Source organism: Amphibalanus amphitrite, unplaced genomic scaffold (assembly GCF_019059575.1).
Source record: "Amphibalanus amphitrite isolate SeventyFive unplaced genomic scaffold, NRLGWU_Aamphi_draft 000651F_arrow, whole genome shotgun sequence".
Taxonomy (NCBI): Eukaryota; Metazoa; Arthropoda; class Thecostraca; order Balanomorpha; family Balanidae; genus Amphibalanus; species Amphibalanus amphitrite.
Genome location: NW_024882145.1, coordinates 63,880 through 76,912, shown reverse-complemented (window position 1 = coordinate 76,912; position 13,033 = coordinate 63,880). Strand labels below are relative to the sequence as shown.

At 49.1% G+C, this 13,033-nt stretch overlaps 1 protein-coding gene across 5 annotated transcripts in view; it reads right to left on the bottom strand.

Annotated features, from left to right (window-relative positions):
- LOC122363999 (transducin-like enhancer protein 4) overlaps positions 1–13,033 on the bottom strand; it is a 140,473-nt gene that overhangs the window by 105,408 nt on the left and 22,032 nt on the right. For all 5 annotated transcript variants that reach the window (XM_043333929.1, XM_043333926.1, XM_043333930.1 and 2 more), the window contains exon 2: positions 8,437–8,534. In XM_043333929.1, coding sequence (XP_043189864.1) covers positions 8,437–8,534 — 98 coding nt within the window. The remainder of the gene's footprint in view (positions 1–8,436; positions 8,535–13,033) is intronic.

Sequence of the window (13,033 nt, the reverse complement as noted above, 5' to 3'; positions counted from 1 at the left end):
GCGCCTCCAGAACTCCGTGAAGATGAAACTGGAGCTCAAGGCGTCAGGTGGCGACGGATCAAGAATAGTGGTCCCTGAAGCTTTCTCCGTCAGGGACATCAACGTCACGGTTCCAGAGCTCCCTGACAAGAGGATCGAATGGAAGCACCTGCTGGACCTCGACCTTCCAGACTGCTCAGGGAAGAGGGTCGATCTTCTTCTCGGCGCCAACGTCCTTGAAGCGGTGCTTCAGCTGGAAGTGAGGACAGGGAAGGCGGGCCAACCGGTGGCCATCAGAACCGCCTTCGGGTGGACGCTGACGGGCACGGTGAAGGGATTCCTGCCAGAACGAACGCGCCAGGTGATGCTGATCAGGAAGATGGCTCCAGACGATCAACTGTCAGCAGAGGAACTGAAGCAAGCAGAGACGAAGGTACTGAAAGACTGTCAAGCTAGATGCTTCGCTGAAGAACTGGCAGAAATCCAAGCTGGCAAAGAAGTGAAGACTGAAGGGAAACTGCGACAAGTGACACCTTTCCTGGATGGTGAGGGTGTGATGAGAGTCGGTGGGCGTATCGACAAAGCGCCCGTGGCCTATTCGACTCGCCACCCGGTGATCCTGCCATCGAGAGACGACGTTACTCGCCTGGTAGTGACGCACAGCCATGTGAAGGTTCTTCACTCAGGACAAGAAAGAACGTTGACAGAAGTCAGGAAGACATATTGGATTCTGAAGGCCCGCTCGACAGTCCGGAGGATCCTACACGAGTGTACCGTGTGCAAAAGACGAAGAGCGATCGCGCAGGTCCCAAGAATGGCAGAGCTGCCGGCCAGCCGGTATGACACGTCCAGAGCCTTCAGCACGGTAGGAGTCGACTACTTCGGGCCAATGTTCGTGAAGAAGTACAGGAGGACCGAGAAGAGATACGGCGTCTTGTTCACCTGCTTCTCGACCCGCGCAGTACACCTGGAGGTAGCAAACGCTTTAGATACGGACAGTTTCGTCATGGCACTGAGGAGATTCATGGCAAGGAGAGGGAAGCCAGACTCAATGTACTCCGACAATGGGACGAACCTCGTCGGAGGTGAACGTGAGCTCCGTGAGTCTCTACATGAACTCGACCAAACTCGCATTACTGACGAACTGAGTCAGGAGAACATTAAGTGGACTTTCATGCCTCCCAGCGCCAGCCACATGGGCGGCGTATGGGAAAGGCTGGTGGGCAGCGTAAAGCGCGCGCTCAGAGTAACTATCGGATCTCAGTGTGTGACCGATGAAGTACTCCACACTGCGCTGCTCGAGGTGGAGTCAATGATCAATGGACGGCCGCTGACACACGTCAGTCCTGACAGTACGGATGTTGAGCCACTGACGCCAAATCACCTTCTGCTCGGGTGTGCCAGCGCCAACATGTCTCCTGGCATATTTCAAGACAGAGAGATCAGCAGCAAACGACGTTGGCGTCAGTCACAAGTACTGGCAGAACATTTTTGGAAGAGATGGCGAAATGAATATGTACCAACACTAGCCAGTCGGCAGAAGTGGTTGCGCGAGAGAAGAAATCTCAAAGTTGAAGACGTCGTGCTGATGATTGAGGCAGACTCGCCACGCGGGTTCTGGCCCCTGGCCCGAGTTACAAGAGTGTTCCCAGGCTCGGACGGAGTAGTTCGTACCGTGGAACTGATGGCAGCGGGGGGAGGCAAGTACCGGCGCCCGGTCAGCAAAGTGTGCCTCCTGGAGGAGGCTGAATAAGCTCAGAACTGTTCTGTGTCAGAGCTGAGTTGAAGGATGGCTGTTATGTTGGTGACGACAGTGTTGTCCTATCACGTATATCCCAAGTATCCTATGTTTTCCTTTTGTTTCTTCCTAACAGATCCCTCCTGATGGCGGCTAGCTGCGGCGGAGGTGCTCGTCGGCTGAGGCGAGCTGGAGTCCTCCGAAGCTGCGTCCGGGGACGCTCATCGGCGGCGGCGAGCTGGTGCTCTCCGAGGCTGCGGCGAGCTGGTGCGCTCGTCGGCTGCGGCGAGCTGGTGCTCTCCGAGGCTGCGGCGAGCTGGTGCGCTCGTCGGCTGCGGCGAGCTGGTGCTCTCCGAGGCCGCGGCGAGCTGGTGTTCTCTGGAGCTGTGGCGGAGACGCTCGTCGGCCGCGGCGAGCTGGTGGCAGTGGGCGGCGGAGATGACTGCTGCTCTCCGGAGCTGTGACTTCGGCAGCGAAGTCGATACCATGCGAGGCGTGGTGTCTTCAGGATGAACGCTGTATATGTGTGCGCGCGGCTGTGGCTGCTGAGTGGGCAACGTACCGAAGAGGTTTTGTGTTCAGGCTTCCGTTATCCCCGCTCAACGAGGTGTCATTACGACACCGGGGGGAGGATGTAGCGGACTGAGCCGGAGCGGGTTGGCCTGTGCGTTGCTCGACAGGTGGCGCTAGTTGTGGACACAGGGGGCGACGATGTTCGTACTGACCATTGGATGGTGGCGCCACCCTAAGCCAGTGGTGGCGCAGAAAGTCCAGTGCGCCGCCCATCGACGTGGCGTTTTTTGGCTGTGTGGCGCCGGCGTGAGACGCATGGAGTTTGTGCGCCGCCGTTCGCCACAATGTGATTCGGTGGAAAAACTTTGGTATGTTCTTTCATTATTTTATATTATTTGCCGTTTCTATTGCATTGTTAATGTGATATGAGCCTGATATGATATTAGAGATATTTCGGCGATAGGTAGACCCATGTCTATCGGATAGAGAGTGAAAATGCGTTTCTGGCTGATTTCAGAAACCTACCTACATCCTACCTACATTCTACCTACATTCTACATTCTACATTCTACGTTCTACGTTACTACACTGCTACTACTTCTATCTACGGCCCGCATTTCTCCGCTATGCCGCTGTCTTATTTGTCCGTTCCTACCACCAATTGTTCACCTAAACAACTTTGCCTTACCATATCGTTTTCGCCGTTGGCACGCTGCCAGATGACCCTTTTGCCATGAAAGCCTGAATATATTATTTATTTGTTTTTATTTGTAGTGTCTCAAAGCCCTAACCGTTTCCCACACTGTCTGTATGAGGCGGGTTGAGATGGGGACTGTCGCGGTGGCGGCGGGTCTGCACGTATCGTTTGCTGTCTCCCAGTGATCTTCGAGTGGTGATTTGCACATATGTTTTAGTTAGGAAAGTGCCAGGGACCCGCCCCGCTCGTGTGCGGGACTTGCTCAATACCGTGTGGGGAGGGGGGGGGGAGGGAGGGTCGGTCTGTGTATGCTGACCGGTGATGAGCGAGCAATCTGTAAACTGTGTGGGCTTTATGCGTGCGTGTACCGTTGGCTGTAACCAGGTTGGGCAGCTCTGTATGTTGATTAATGTTTGCCGTTTTCCGTGTTGCAAGGTAGTTTCCAGGTGTAGTTGGAAGATACTGCTGTTGATGAATGTGTCGACTGAATACACTCAATAAGTGGAAAAAAAAAAGCGGCGAGGCACCGACTAAGACTCCGACGAAAGGCGGCGGCGCAGGGACGACAAAGACGCCGCAAAGGCGACAAAGCTGACGCACAGCGGCGCTGGATCGTTACTGGCGCAGACGATTAATCACAGCGCGGACCCGCGACGGCCATTTTGTGGTAAATGCAACCCAAAGGCAAAGAGACACGGCAATATGGAAGACATATATGATAGGAGAGGTGACAAAAATAGCGGATACTCTTACTTATTACCTGCACAGGTCAGTTACGATTAGATTTTGCTCCGAAAGTAAGCACAAAATGAATAAACCTACGTCGTACAGTTTTGGTTAGCCGAGAGATCGATAGGAAAACAATAGCCGCGTTTACATAGGGCTAGTTGCCAGATAGTGGAATTTCCACTAACAGAGGGTTCCCGAGAAATACGCCATGGCCAATATCCTGGACGCAATTCGGTGTGCAGACGAAAATATGCATAATGATAAGTGATAAGGATATTCAAAGCCGAGCAGTGTGTCCGTGGATAAAACAGCCTGACGTCTGCCTCTGACTAAGAACTTGAGCTGGCCAATTATCGCAGGAAAAGTGGCGACGCTTGCTAATGAAGCTGTTGCAATCAGCTTTCACTCTAGTTTTACAATTCTCGCTAATTCATCCGCCAGGAGTCACCATTAACCTCCTCTACCGAATTATTTCTGGAGGTAAATCATACTCGGTCACTACCCTGGGGCCGCTATGGTTTCCATTCATATCGCATTAGTTAGTGGCCACAGCCTGAGTGACGCGGCTGGATCTACAGATCCCCATTATTGAGCCTTAGTGGCACCGCCTATACTAAGCCAAACGCCACCAATAAGGGCGAGCGCTTCTCCTGTATACCTGAAAAACTCGCCCTTATTGACCATCCACGCAATGGGGCGTGTTCAGGCACCCGTTGTCCCATGCGTTCGCTGCGGTGTGGTACAAAAAGCACGTGCCACCTTATAGTTTATTCAGGGTAAATACGGTGTTCAAATATGGATGCTATCGACTTACGTGCCTGTTACCCAGGCCACAGTGGCTTTCATATGCCGTGGGGGCGGTGGTGGGTGTGCCTATAACGTGCCTGGGTTACGGGAGTGGGAGGAATATAGGAATTGAGCGTATAGGGTTGACAAAGGTACCCGGTATGTAGTTGAGGGTATTCATATCGGTGTCAATGCAAATCATTTGGTGACTTGATGTCGAGTTGAGCGGGCTTTTGTCTGTTAGCGGTCGGAGCGAATATAGTTCATCGTAAACGGTGCAGTCACCGGGGATGCGCTGGTGCTGCGCATGATGACCAAGCAATTAATAATGAGCAATTAGCTGCCACGTGTCCTTTTTGCAAGCAATAAAGCTGGCTCGAAAGCGCATTTCGACGACCTAACCTAAGACACGAGCGTCACTTTGAGCGCAGCTGCAGCGCCGAAAAAAAGACGATTTCCTCTTGAAGTCACACTTCGTGTAAAAGCATCAGATTAGACTTAAATATCGGTTAACATCGCGATTTTCCTGAGTCGTAAGCGACGGACAAGCTGGACACGAAAGTACCAGCTTTGTGGTAGTTAAACATGATGATAAAATGAGGATAATGTGATAATGATAGGAAGATAACATGGACAAGAAGATCAGTCGTGTATCTTTGTTCGAAATCGGATCCCGCTGAATCTGAGTTTTAAGAACGAACAGCAGAGTTTGTCCTGGAAAACCAGGTGGGTTTAACCGACGTGGGACAGTGACGACATGTCTAATGTTGATCTACAGGAAACGACACCCGGGGATACACTGCGATCCCCGCTCATTTAGCTCACAAAACGGGAGTTAAGTTAAGTTCAAAGCCAATCGTTCATCACTAAAAATATTCCTTGTCCAACCCGATGAAAAAAAAATGACAACGACGAAATCACCATTACATGGTCGTCTACCGAACGCAATTTCTGCATCACTGAATACCGGATATTGTGAAAGATTCGGGCAAAAAGAGTTGCTCTGGAGCCCTCAGTCGACTTTATAGTTCCCAGTCGACTATATAGTCCCCAGTCGACTGGAGTCCTTGGGAACTCCAGACTCCAGAAGCGACTCTAGAGTCCCCAGTTAACATCCGATCAATGCTAGCCAGCGTACAGCGCAATGTATTGTGGCCGCTCGTTCAACTTGAGAAAAATGTAGATGACAGTGCAGTGCAAATGTACATTTAGCATCGTGTATGGTGCTAAGCTAGATGCTATAGGGAACATAGTGCCTAAAATTTTTGGTCTATCACACAATTGACAAATTGTTCATTACGGTTTAGATGCGATTTACCTGCAATTCAGTTCCAACAGTTTCTATCCACCGTTCGGGATCCTATAAAGCGCATAATATGTTCCAGTTCCTTTTCTGCGGCGGGGCTCCTTCAAAGTCCTTGACAGCCAAAGTCATTGTCATAAAGCAAGAATCACATATTTTCCCAGAGTGGTAAAACATTCGGCAACCTTTCCCCTATAGCCCATGTAGCCAGCCCTAAACAGCCTTGCCGACGGCGGCGATTCATGTCTGACGAATAAACGAATCGCCGTCGACACCGCACCACGAGGATAATACGATTGTTACAAAATGGTGACACTAATCCTCCTGTCTTGCTGGTGAGCTCACCTGCGACACATGTATCGCCGAATCGTGTGGTTGGTTTACGAGCCGGCGCAGTGGAATTCGGTAATGACACAAGTCGGAAGCCAGCATCACGAACGTACGGTGTATGACACGGATCAAACCTTGTCATGGGCACATTATTTGTAGCAGGGAAATCCAGCGTTAAAACATCTGAGATGACGGTTGTTGGGTTGGTCATAAGCTTCTACACTTGCCGTAATTTTACCAGTATTGTCGAAAGTAATGCTTTGGACAAAATGTGATTATCTGTTTAACAGATATACCATAACTAAAATGTCTAATAATTCCGGCTGAAGCGAGCAAAACGACCTGAGGGCGAAATGCGCTTATGGCATAAAATTTGCAGCACAAAACGACAACGTTGTCTCTGAGGCCAACATGCCAAAAACAGCTGGAGCTATTTCCTCGGATTGGCGCAAACTTGCACCGGCTTTTCTGACAGCTCAGTCTTGGGAGAGGAAAATAATTCCCTCAAGACCCGTGGGAGTGTTGTCACACACAAGCACACATGAGACTCTACATGCCTACTCGGTATGGCGCCGGCAGTCTCCTCGTAGCTATGGTATAACTGCCTTTTTCGGAATTCAATGGTTAATTGGTTGCAAATTGCGCTGGAACTGTCATAAGCTTCATCCCTGAATGCGTGATTAACGTTAAACATTGAATATGGCTAGATAAGCACTACATCGTTGACATTTTGATCATTGACGAAAGTTTTAAATAAACAGTCATTGTTTACGCACAGTACCGATGAATTTTGCACATCGACTAACCATTTTGTGAAATGTCGAAGCATTATGACAATCTGACAAAGTGTTTTGCCTATGACGAACATTGTGCTCAATGACAAAGAGTTGTGTAGAATGGTTAAATGGAGTCCAGCCTGTTTTGCCGACTGTCTAACAGTGATGCACATCGCCGATGGGTTATTCTGAATGACGCTTGTCCAAACTGATGCCGAAATGGTTATCACGATTGGCCATCGAACAACGCAAAAAGGTGTACACTGTGAACGTGTTACTAAATTTAACACAAATCGCAAGGGAAAGAAGGAAACACGTGGTGACTATGCATGAGACACAGTTACAAACACACTGTCATCTAAGGAAAAGCCTCAGACGCCGACGGCACCTCCAAGGCCGTCATAGGCCGCCAACACACCCAGCAGTTTTCAACCGAACCGCAGAAAATCTGTCTCATAATGTCCGCTGCAGCTTCTCGATTAGTTACTCTAATATCGGACAGTCGGCGGTTTCCAGCGGACGGGTCGCGTCTCGTGATTAACGAGTCACTTTGGTTGCGAGGCGTTCGCTAAACACCGGCTGTGTTGATGGATGACCGCGGCTCGGGCGGCGAACCACAGGCGACAACGGTCGGCCCCCGGGGCGGTGCTCACAGACACTTGGACGCTAATGTGGTGGCGGGGCGCCGGGCCCGTTCGGGTTACACAAAGGGCCGCACGGCTGTCACCGCCGGCGGTCGATCATCGGATGGAGGAGAGAGTTGCGGAGGGAGAGAGAGAGGGGAGGGACGGTAGGACAGAGATCGATATTAGGGTCGACACTGCCACCGACAGCGCCGATAATTAGGAAGGGTAATCAGCAAACACACGTGCGCTTGTGAGCGGTACACTGCCGATATGGCGCGGTTTGAGAACCACCGAACGGGTGAGGTCACGGGGTCAGGCGCCCCGGCGGCGGCGTGCTTTGATAAACACCCCCCCCCCCTTCCTGGCCACTCCCGCACGTGCACCATCAGCTGATGATCCGCAGTGAGGGACGCTGCTGGCGGATCAAGGGGGACACACAATAGAGAGCTAAAGCCGCTTGGGTTACTGGCGAGGGTTTGTAACAGCTATATGCGGGTAGCTCCAACAGGCCGGCAAAACAGGCCTGCCGTCGGCCAGTTCAGTTATCTAGTATCTACCGACAGGAAATCTGCGCCGAAGGCCGGATGAGCTCATCAAACACAAGTGGACCGGCCGACACAATGTCGAGTGGAGCCGGCGATTGCGGTTACACCCACCAACAGGGCCGCTTGAATCGGCCCGCTGCCACCGAGGTGGTCTACGCGTCGAGTTTAGTTGCGGGCACGACTGTTCGAAAAACGCGCCATGACATGGTTCGATGAGTCGGCAAATCAGCTCACAGCGGAAACCGACCTGTTGAAAAACCTAGTCACAAACCCGAGTCATTAGCCCGTTGCGCTAGCCGCTACAGTGCAGTGACCACGAACTGAGAACTTGAAACGGACGTTTTACGGCTGGGAAACGCACCGAAATCGCGTGAAATGTCGCCGCTGTCGTCGGGGAAGGGCAACGGCACTTACTTGTGATATTGCGCCTGCAGAAATGAGAACTCTTCTTTAATTCGGTCACACGAGTCTGAGACAGTAAACTTGAACGGCTGTCCCGGCTGTCCAGGTGCCTGAAAAGGTCAACAAAAGGTCATTAGAGGTCAGAGCTTCCGTAGACGCCTTTGATACCGGGGCAAGTGGCTTGCGCAACAAGCACACTCGCAGGTATTCACATACATAACCAACGTACTCGTAATAAGTGCATTGGAACTTGTCACGATATTAACAGTCACTTTATTGAATAGTTTGATTAACGTTGGCAATATCAGTAGGAAGAATCACTTCAGCGCACAAAAACATGATGCTATAGCTATACAACTAACCACAGCACAGTGTCTTACACGGTAGCCATTACAATTAATCAGCGCGGCGGTAGCACAGTAGCAGAACTATTGGCAATAAAAAAAATTGCACTGGTGTTGGTTCCAGTGGCATCGCCTTTAGGTAGCAAATTCTGCTACTTGTTTGATAGCTCCGTCAACTAGCTTTGTTTCCCTTTTCTGATAAGACAAAGCCATCGCAACGTTAGTCACAAAGCTGTCCAATCATCATGTATTTGTTCAAGCATAGGTACTTAGTTCCACCGAATCGTGAAGTCAAAAGAATGCATGACATATCGTCTCCTTTGTTCTAAGCCTCATTCGGGGTCTATTCTGAAGCGTAGCATAAACATGTTCGTTTTGTTAGATGCATAAAATTCGTCTTAACAAGCTTCTGTTCATAGTCAGGCACAGATTATGTCTTGTAGTTGAAAGTTTTCCCATACCTACCTACCTCGATAAGATGTTTTCCTACTGCAAGTATACACACATTGCATGAACTGCATAAAGCTTTTTTTAAATACACTACATCCAAAGACGAATCTCCCAAGCAAACGGTAGTATTATATCTGACATGGTACAGCATGGAAAAGGCAGCTGCACAAAACAAAAACACACTTAAGTGTCATGTTAGCGAATCATCTAGGAATAAGTACATGCTTCGCTTGTTGTTTTACTTTGTCATTGATAGTAGGACCCACTAAACACTCAAAAAACACATAAAAATCACTTTGTATGCGCTTGATTAATTGCCTATACCGCCTATACGACATAGTTTAAGTACTACCGAACATTCATTTGCAATGCGTGCAATAGGTACGCATTGAAATGAAAATGTGCCTCTGACAATATATTACTCAGTTAATTTGTATGTTCAATTCAAAGCCAATTCAGCAATCTACCAGAAGTTACGAAGACGTCTGTTTCAGCTTTTTCAATTCCCTGTACCCGTTGACATTTTTTTCGTCACACGCTCCTTGGCGTGACAGTCAGTTGGAAAAAGTTGCCGAGAAGCCTGTCATCGCCGGGCGATACGTGCCCGGGGCGTCTTCGGGTCAAGCCCCACATCCTTGTGACAACTGACCGGCCACCGTTGACAGGCTTCCCCAAGGAGGTGCCTGGGGTCCCCCGAGTTCTGCGTCAACGCCGGCAGACAATCAGAGCGTCACTCAGAGTGTCTGATGATCACATAATTAAAAAAGCACAAATTAAAAAATAAACCCCACTTATAAGTGGGGTTTATTTTTTAATTACTTCCAAGTTTCATCAGTTATCATGTACTAGTAACTAGTACTAGTAATTTGTAAACAATGCATAGGCGTCATCAAAGTAAGTTATCTAGGTACTCTTCAGCTTCACAAATAGAAAGTGCACAATTAACTAAAAACAACAACTTTGCTACCGAAACAAGTGGTTAAAAGTGACCAATGGCATACTTCATAGTTCATGTTTTCGATTCATTATCAAACAGAACGACCAAGCTTTTCTTCAAGTGGACGACCATTTAGGACCCTTATCGTGTTTGCCCAGCGTATACAACTCCACGGCGCTCGGCGCCCGCTGCAGCCATTAGAGCCGGGTTCGCGTGCGGCAAACGGTCAGTTAATGTGACAATAATTGCTCCTGCAGCGTCCTCTGCCAGTGCGTCACTCAGCTCGGAGCCGCATTACGACTGTGTTGCCGGCTGGCGTGACTGTGCACAGTGAGCGGGCGACAGTGTGCACAGTGCACTGTTGCATGCAGCCGTCAGCAGTGTGTACATGGTGAGAGCTGAATATATGCACGCACAATGTGCATGTGCGCTCGTGTTAAGTCACATGCACAACGCTGTGGATGGCTCAGGCCTCGATGAACCTGTCATTTACGTTTCAACTTCACTGGCGGATCCAGACTTGCGTTTTGGGGGGGGCCAACTCCTGCAAGTAACCAAACCTAGGGTACCCCCAAATCCTGTTTTCTCATCGGATTTAGGCCACTTATTTTTTCGTCACAGCCCTGAAACGATATTTTTTTTTAAACTAAAAATAAAAAAAATAGAAATGGTAGCCCACCCAACCCGAGCCTAAATATTACTTTGAAAACACTTCAAATTGCTTTTGTCGACCAATTAGCCCGCTCCGGGTCGGTGCGTGGCGCAGCCTTCGCGGGCTGGGAGGTGTCGGTTGGACCCCCTGCCGTTCGGCCCCTGATTAAGCTAGAGCTCGCGGAAAAAAAAACAGGCGTGTTGCCCGTGAGTGACGAGACGAAGCCGATGATACCCGATTTTAAGGTCCTTGGTCATTGGTTGACCTTCCAGGGCGGTGTTTCACGGTCGTGCTGACAGCCGCTGACAGCGCATTCCGCGAGCTAAGGTCAGCCTTCGGTAGTGTTGTGGGTATAGGCTTGTTGATGTCTCCATTGAAACCAAAAGTGCCATCAGCGCTGGCAGCGGCTGGCAGCGTGCCGTGAAACACCGCCCAGGTCAGGTCACAGACCCAAAAGACGGGAAAATCAGGACCTGTCAGAACCTCCTAAAGTAAGGCTGTAATACGTTTTTTTTGTGCTGATCACAAATTTCATGTTAGTTTGGATCATAGATAATGTCTTCATGCGTTTAGACCATGTCGGGGCAGGTCAGGTCAGATCAACCAGTAGGAGTACTTATGGGCGTCCGTATAGCAGGTGTCCACTACCACTGGCAGCTACGTAACATGATACGAAGGCATCAAAACTACTTCGTAAATGTTCAAATGGTTGCAAAATGCTAAATTCAAAATCAGCTAAACGAAACTATCCTAGAAACATGTTAAACTCGGAAAAGTGCACCGAGGTCATCAAAGGTCAATGACCTGACTTGACCGTAAGGTGACATTGGCATCCGCCCTAATGCGTGGGAGCAACATCATATCACATGTTTGAGCGTTTTAAACCACGAAAAGACTATAAAAGCGCGGATAATGTGAGCCGACATACGCCGAATCGCTATTCCGGCCAAACATGGCCTCCAACATGGCCAAACAGTCTCGAGAAATGTGCCACAAGTCAAAGTTCACTTGGGTCAGGGTCATGAAATTTTCAGACTTTGTCACCATGAGGGTACTAAAGTTTCGTCGCGATCGGCTTCATGATACCTTACACGATAACTTCACACGTCGATCGAGAGTTAAAGGGACTATCCCACCTTTAACATGGGGTTTGAGTTGAGATAGCCAAGTTTGCGGCGAGGTTCAGAAACCACTATCTATCTAGGTTGCAACCCCCGCGGCCTCTTGGTGTTGAAGAAATTCGTTCCCTTCATTTGAAAATGGGCCTTGTACAAGGCCCTATCTTCAACATGGAGCGACCGTTAGTGTGACGTCACCTCGTTTAGTCATTCTGATTTAAATGGGTTTGTTCGTTGACAAATCGCTTAAAACCTGGTCTGAACTTTGTTGTGGTGCCTACAGAGTAAAAAGAATCAGCTTTATGACAGTAATGTGGCCTGGGGAAGGAGGTAATTTTGGGCTGTGACGTCACATATTTGAAAGTTTGTGTTTGGAATATGGGAAGCTTAAGATGTTTAATGAAAAATAAATGCCAGAACCGTGTTCCTGGTCATCCAATCTATAAAGTCGGGCACAATTTAACTGGTTTTAACAACATTTTAGAAGGTGGGATAGTCCCTTTAAAGCATGGATGAAGGAGAACCAGGGGATGAAGGTTCTTTCATCCATGGTTAAAGTGTGCAATAAGAACTTCTTGGGTGAAGACAAGACCAACACTTTTATCAAGCTCACAGATTTTTAATGATACGGTATTTTCTCTCTACCTACTACGCCCTTCTCACATTCATTTTTCTTAAGTGTTTTTGGGGACAAAAAATATATGTTGTTCCCCTTTCAGGCTTGGGGGCATGACCCCGTGGCCCCCCTGGATCCGCTAGGCCGAAACTAACTAGGTCGTTTTCAAACGGTCTGATATTTCAGGTCATAGTTTGCAAACGGCCGGTGTTTTCAGGTAGTTTCATAATTCATATGGCCTGACTGGGCCAGGCCGTTTGCAAACGGACCGAATTTTCATACGGCCTGTAACATATATTCAGATTTCGACATCTGTCGTAGCATCAAATGCTGATGTGGCGCACTCAAAAGCCGGAATTGGTCCTTGGATGCCGTAAGGACCCTTTTAAGAAATAAGTGACCCGACTGACCCTTAGAGATTGGCCTGAGCTGTGACCGAAATAAGTCTTTTACCGTTTCGCAGGAAGGGACAAAAAGGTCCCTCATATGCTT